The sequence below is a fragment of the Mizuhopecten yessoensis genome, unplaced genomic scaffold (genome assembly GCF_002113885.1).
Source record: "Mizuhopecten yessoensis strain PY_sf001 unplaced genomic scaffold, ASM211388v2 scaffold10279, whole genome shotgun sequence".
Taxonomy (NCBI): Eukaryota; Metazoa; Mollusca; class Bivalvia; order Pectinida; family Pectinidae; genus Mizuhopecten; species Mizuhopecten yessoensis.
In genome coordinates, this window is record NW_018408467.1 from 7,937 (window position 1) to 14,825 (window position 6,889).

General features: G+C 33.6%; 1 protein-coding gene across 1 annotated transcript; it reads left to right on the top strand.

The window, feature by feature from the left end:
- Positions 1 to 549: 549 nt before the first annotated feature.
- Positions 550 to 5,646, top strand: LOC110459998. The gene is made up of 2 exons (XM_021512681.1): positions 550 to 781; positions 4,373 to 5,646. Exon 2 carries the CDS (start codon positions 4,399 to 4,401, stop codon positions 5,338 to 5,340), a length of 942 nt encoding a protein of 313 aa, XP_021368356.1. The 5' UTR covers positions 550 to 781; positions 4,373 to 4,398; the 3' UTR covers positions 5,341 to 5,646.
- Positions 5,647 to 6,889: the final 1,243 nt, after the last annotated feature.

The following is a 6,889-nucleotide window of genomic DNA, read 5'->3' on the forward strand; positions in this document are numbered from 1 at the left end:
TGTGATGATTTATCCGTAATCATAAACCAAATATTTCATGATAAAAAAGGGACACTTGATATAGCAGGTATTTATTGGACATAGATAGACTACTGGGCAGACACAGACGGGTATTGGCAACATGAATAAACGGTTTGTAAATATCATAATAACATGAAACACATATATTTACATAATGAACAAAAACAAGATAAAACCTGAGCGAGTCTGTTTTCCAGCATGAATTCGGACGACCGTGTGTGTACTAATGCGACAGACAAAGTCAATTACGTTCTTCAATGTGTTATGTATACATCAATTCAATACAAACGTGTTATTGAGTGGGACGGAAGCGAGATATGGCTTGCTTACATTAAAGAGGAATGGACTGTGTATACAATCCGTAATTGAATTTTCGGAATTCGAAATTTCTAGATAAAAAAAAAATATGATTACTTCACTTATGCAGTAAAATTATCAAGGAAGAGTATATTTATGTACAGATATTTATATTGGTAGTAACCGCTTTCATGTGTCATTATATGATATTAGTACATAGAGGATTACTCGTGATGACACATAAAAAGTAGGCATACCAGTGTAGACAGACGAAAAAACACCATTATCACTGGACATGTACACGTTGGTTTCTCATAGAAAGAAAAACTAAAAGAGCCACCTAGACCTTCAAGTGCTTACATAACGAAACGGTTTCGTTAGTGCCAGATAGAGTATGAACAGAAACCTTAGGATACATGGGAGTGATTCAGAATTCTACATTGCCTGTTACATGTATAAGCAAGTAGGTATTCTTTGTATTCTAGTGAAATGTTAAAATACAAACGACATTTTGATTATTCTTATAGAGTATGTGGAGTAATGGTGTAGTCAGTGATACACATATATACAGGGTACATGTAAACAGAAAACTATATTGTTTGTCATAAACGTAGCGTGAATACATTATTACTATTACTTTTTCTATTAAAAGTTTTGTCCTACTTCTGTCTATGTTGCGTTTCATTTATTGTTTGACCTGTGCTCTTTGTACGGCTTATAATTAATGACTTACATATATTCATACAGGTCGAAGTTAGAACTGTCTGGTTGTACATGAATGGCTACACATATACTTTAGCAGGCATATCGTACCCTAGTAGTTGGCCTGGCATCAGGAGATATAATTCATTGTATTATATAGCCGTATAGGCCATTTAGCCAGGAAAAACATGATAGCCGGGTAATGATTAATTACCCGATAATACTGTGAAATCCCGGAACAGAAAGTAGCGAACAGGATAACTTGTAAATAATAAACACATTGTATGGATTAAACAATCGATATATAGCCTATATAGCCTATAATTGTTGTCAATAACATAGACAGCTCAGATACAAGATTGTACCTTCAGTAAATCTGTAAGGTAAAACTGCATCTAAGACGTTGTAATCGTTCGCCAAGTTATATACCTGATATTGCAGTTTTACACGTTAAAAAGGTAACACTGGCATGATTTATCCTATTGGAGTGTTCAACTACTCATATTTGAATGTGAATGCTAATTCATTTCATTATTTTATTATTCAACCTTTGTTTTTGATATACAGTGTACAGTCGTTGTATTCAGTATTTAGCTTATTTATTTACCAAGAAATTCTTCTTGTTATTTACTGTTGTTATTCAGACGAATGTGAAATATGTTTTTGTTTGGCTTTCTATGTAGATTTGCTAAATTTTCAAATAATGGCTTTTATTCTATATAAACATAGTATTTGTTATGAATAGCACAGTATCCGATTTAATTCATTCTTGAACAAAAACGAAAAATACTACTTCATGATATAATATTGAGATATTTTTTCTGTCCTTTCCACAAAAAGATATGAAGAATAGCATAGATATAATTCTTTACACTATTCTTAAACGAAAGTACGGCTTTATAGACACAATCTGTCCTGAGTAGGCTGTATAATGAAAATCGTTTCAAACGGCTTCACAGTACTATAATAATGCACTTCCACTTTCGTTTTCTCATTCGCGGAAGGAAATGAATCGCAGGCGATTGAGTTGTTGTTGTGCGCTACTGCTAAACAGACAATAAATATGAGATTCTATGACTGTGTTGATATAGAATTCCAAAGCAGACCAAATAAAGTTAGCCTGATATTCCATCTAAGTTCATTAACTTGTTATATGTTACCAGGCCATGTCTTACAACTTGTCGTAGCTTTTTACACGCACATGATATATCCAAATATAGTTATAATAAAGTTTTTGTAAAATGACAATAAATTGACAAATGGACAATCGAAAGCTGTCAAATATTGCTAAACAAACTATAATATATAGATGAATTTACAAAACATTGGCAAAGACAAGTNGAATTTACAAACCATTTGCAAAGACAAGATTATTACTTAATATTGTGAATCAAAATTCTATAATTGTGTTTGAAACACGATATTTACAAAAACATTCTTTAAATAACAAACCATAATATTACATACACTGTAAACCTATTAGCCAATTTAGTCAACTTTTGACTGGTTATCAACAATGTTCAAATTTTCTCGACTACTGGCCTATAGTTGTAAAGCTATTTTAAGATCGAAATGGGCATATTCTATTTTTACCTTATAATGCTCATTAAGATGAATCGTTACTGTGGGAGTGTGTTAGCAAATTCAAAACGTTTTGGTGAACAAAGAAAAGTGTTGATACAGAATAACAGAGGCAGACGAATCACAGTCAGCCTTATATTTCAACTGCGTTCATTGACTTGTCATATGTTACGAGGCCATGTCGTACATCTTGATTTAGCTTTTTACATGTATTTGATTCATCAAAATTTAGTTATTTTTAGTGTTTGTTTGAAAAAGGGAAATAAAATAACAAATAGACAATTAAAAGAAGTACAAAATATTTTAAAAGAAACTAGAATATACAGTTGAATCTACAAAACATTTCCAAAGACACGATCAGTACTAAATATTTTTGAATAAAATATACGATATCTCATTATAATTACATCAAATGTATTGATCACAAAGTACAAAGCTAAAATTATCACAATGTATTAAGGAATAACAGTCGAATCAAGCAATCCAGTGTTATCTAAATTACATTTACATTGCATTCCATTTACATTGCATTTATTAAATCACTCAATATAGATATAACAATACAAATATAAAATTAGCACAACATTCATTTACTAATCCCACATTTGCAATACACAGCCACTGGTTTGGGAGGGGGAAGGTTAACTGATAAGACCACGAATACACGGTTGCCAATGGTTTGGGAGGGGGAAGGTAATAACTATTACCTCTATATTGTACGGTTTGTTATTTTATGTTTTAGTCGCACGGAAAGGTGGGTTATAAATTTCCATCCAAGTGTCTGCGTTGTAATTGAATAAGTTACTAGTATTCTATTTTTGAACATGTAAAAAATATTTTGTCTGTACAAGAACTTTTCAACAAAGAACCATAGCTCCGTAAAAGTGGGTCAGAATGGAAAAAACTATCTGGATGCACATTATCAGGGATGTAGTTATGACATCTGTAAAGTTTCGTTGCAATCGGTTCACAAATTGAGGAGAAGTTGTCCGGGTGGGGGTAAGGGGTGGGGCATAATAATAAGATAAGGGGATCAGACTGGATCCTACGACTCCGGAGGGATCAAATAGTTCAACGGAACAGTTCCTCTCGATGACACAGAGTTGACATATATGTACTGTTTAGGATTGTGTCATCTATTATTTATGCAGGGGTATACCATGTTATTTCTTTGGCGACTCTTCAGTTTCTGGTTTTATTTTAACTTATTAGGCCGACTATAAGGCAGTTTGTTTGAACAAACGTGATAGCCCTCTGCCCAGCAAGCTATAGCTAAAAGTCAAATATCATGACTATACCTCAGAAGAAGTCATTTCAATTTTTTATCATATTTGACCCGATGATATTAAAAGAGGCAAAGGCAATGGTTTTAAAACATTCACTTCCCATTTTCAAATGCGTCAATTGCGATTCTAGGTATGTGGTTTCTGGAGGAAAGGCTAACGAAGGACACAGAAAAGACGGACAGCCGACAGAGGGGCATATGTTTGCGAGTGTGGATTACAAAAATAAATTTAAGAAATTCGCAACAATAATGATATAAATAAGTAACATACATATTCATTACTATATTTTTCGTAATGATATCATGTCGTTTTATGTGACTGGCCAAAGGTTATATCTGTTCATAGATACATGTACCACTTTTATACAATGGAAATTATCCTATTTTACTTTTTAAATATAATACAAGCAGTTTGCAGTAAAATCAATCTTTTAACAATGATCAAAACATTAAAACTCATACGGTATGTTTTTGTTCATTTTGTAGGTTGTTTGCATTGATTTCCTTTCAACATGTACGAGCCGTATATTATCATCGCCTTATTCGTAGTATATACAGCTATGCTAGCGATATGGTTACCCCCAGGTCGAATATCGGCACTGCTGATCAAAATATCATCGGACGTCAAGAAAAATCGGACAACATCCTTTCTTATTGTCGGGATATGCATTTGGATTTTGGCGATACAGACTGACAACAACCAAACGAAAAACAGATTAATATCCATTGAAGCTAAGCTGGAGGACATGGATGCCTATGTTATATCCCAAAACAGGGAAATGAATCAGATGGAGAAAAGGTTTAATACTTTACTCGAGGCTGAAACACTGGTATTGAAGGATACCTTCACGAAAATCTTGGAGGTTGAAGTTGAGAACCTGTTGATGAAAGCAAGAAACACAGATGAAAACATCGAAACGTTGACTATAGAATTATCAGAAATGGAACAAAACATTGAAACAGCAAATAGAGAAATGGCAAAGACAAAGAAACAAATGGATACTTTAGTTGAAAAAGAAATACTTGTGTTGAAGACTGATTTAAATAAAAAGAATAATAAAATATTGGGAAAGTTGAGAGAAACAGATAAAATACTTGAAGATCTAGATGAAAGTAAAAGAACGACAGAACGGAAAGTTGAAAAGGGTGAGGCTGTATTTCGACATCTTAAGGATTATGTGAAAGATCAAGACGACAAAAATTATCAGTTCAAGGAGGACGTGGATACACTTTATCAGATGTATAACCGTATTCAGGAGAAACGAGAAAACAGTTATCGGTCCCATCAGGAAAGAGAAAATGAACGTCAGCGAGATGTGGCTAGGAAGCCAAGTTTGGTAGTACGGGTAATCAACCAAGTGATTAATGTTGCCGTGCATACAGTTGGTTCATATGTAGGTGGAGCTATTTTCAAAGCAGTGTCTTGGGTAGGGTCATGGCTTGGCATAACGTAAAAAACCTCACGTGAACGCTCCATCGCCTTCATATGTATTTTCCTTTTTCTAGCTCAATATCTCGGTAATATACTGGAATCTATACTGACATTTAAACATTTAAAAGCTTTGATCTGATCTACAGCACTCCGCTGATAATATCCTAGCAGCCAGATAATCCATTGTTGTAAAAACAGCTGTTGCACTCGATCATTGCGCTAACGATTCATACCAGTATGACAATAACAAACTGAATGCATTGTTCCATTTCAATATTTACATCATGAAATCAGCTATTGGTCATTAAAAAAATAAGATTCTCAATTATGAATGTGTTTTGTTCGTGTATCATCAATTCAGCAATCATAGCCACTTAAATGTTTGACAAAGGCAACGTTTTACTTGCAGTGGACTGCCGATCGTCACACGTACATAAATCTGCATTTACGACGTTTTTGTATGATATATAATGCCTGCTATTTATATATATTTTCATATTGACAAATATGAGATGTATGGTAAATATAAGATAATTATATGACTAAGGCGTTACCTGAATACGAACACACAGGAAAGCGGGAGAAGATATCGAACATTTCAGTCATATCAACTACATGTACATGAGCAAAGCTGGCACCTGGTAGAAGCCCTTTTCGGATAATGTATGTGAATGTAAAAAGATGAGTAAAAACCTGTAAATTCCATTAATCGTACAGCTGGCAACCGATACATTTTCTTACTTCCGGTTAATGTAATACCACGGCTCTGCACTTAAACCATGCTGGTCGAAAATATAACGCGTCAATCTATTGGGTTAGGAAATTGTGTATTCCGAACTGATTTTGTTGTAAAATATCACAATCTGGAGTCCCGGATGAGCTGGTTTTCAATTTATCTCATATTTCTGTCAAATCAAAAGGAAACCAGTATGGAACATAAAAAAGATAACTGTACTGAGTCGCAACCGCTAATGGAATTGCATTTATTTCGGACCCAGTTTAGAAGATTACCTGTACTACCAAAGGTTTCTAATTTATGTAAAAGCCCATCATGCCAGACCCTATCAAAAGCCTTGCTCACAGAAGATAAATAAAATTTCCTGATTTTGATCAAGACAATTAACAATTGTGTGGTATATGGAGAGTAATTGATTAACAGGTGAATCAATCATTTGGAGTGAAACCAGATTGATGTTTTGTTATAATGTGATGCATAGTAAAATAATTATAAAGATTTAAAAAAAAGATTTTTACCTATAATTGCCTACCTCATTAGCTAAACCTTTTCCTTTTTAAATCGCAATTATGTTAGCTGTCATTCAGCTTAGAGGAATATAACCTGTTTCAAGTGTTTTATTGAAAGGTAAAGTTAGAGGAAGAGTGATAGATGGCTGTAGTTGTTTAAATATTTTTGGTTTCATACCATCAGGTCCAGCAGGTTTATTAGTATCTTAGAGGGACAGTTGATCTTTAACATCTTGTTGAGTAATGATAGTATTATTTATTGAATGGGTAGAAGTATTTATTGTTTCAATTATTGGTTCAGTATCTACAGAAGTTGTGGATATTGA

What these genes read in the sequence shown, in the direction of transcription:
- LOC110459998 (XM_021512681.1), top strand. Translation starts at nt 4,399, where the DNA reads ATGTACGAGCCGTATATTATCATCGCCTTATTCGTAGTATATACAGCT.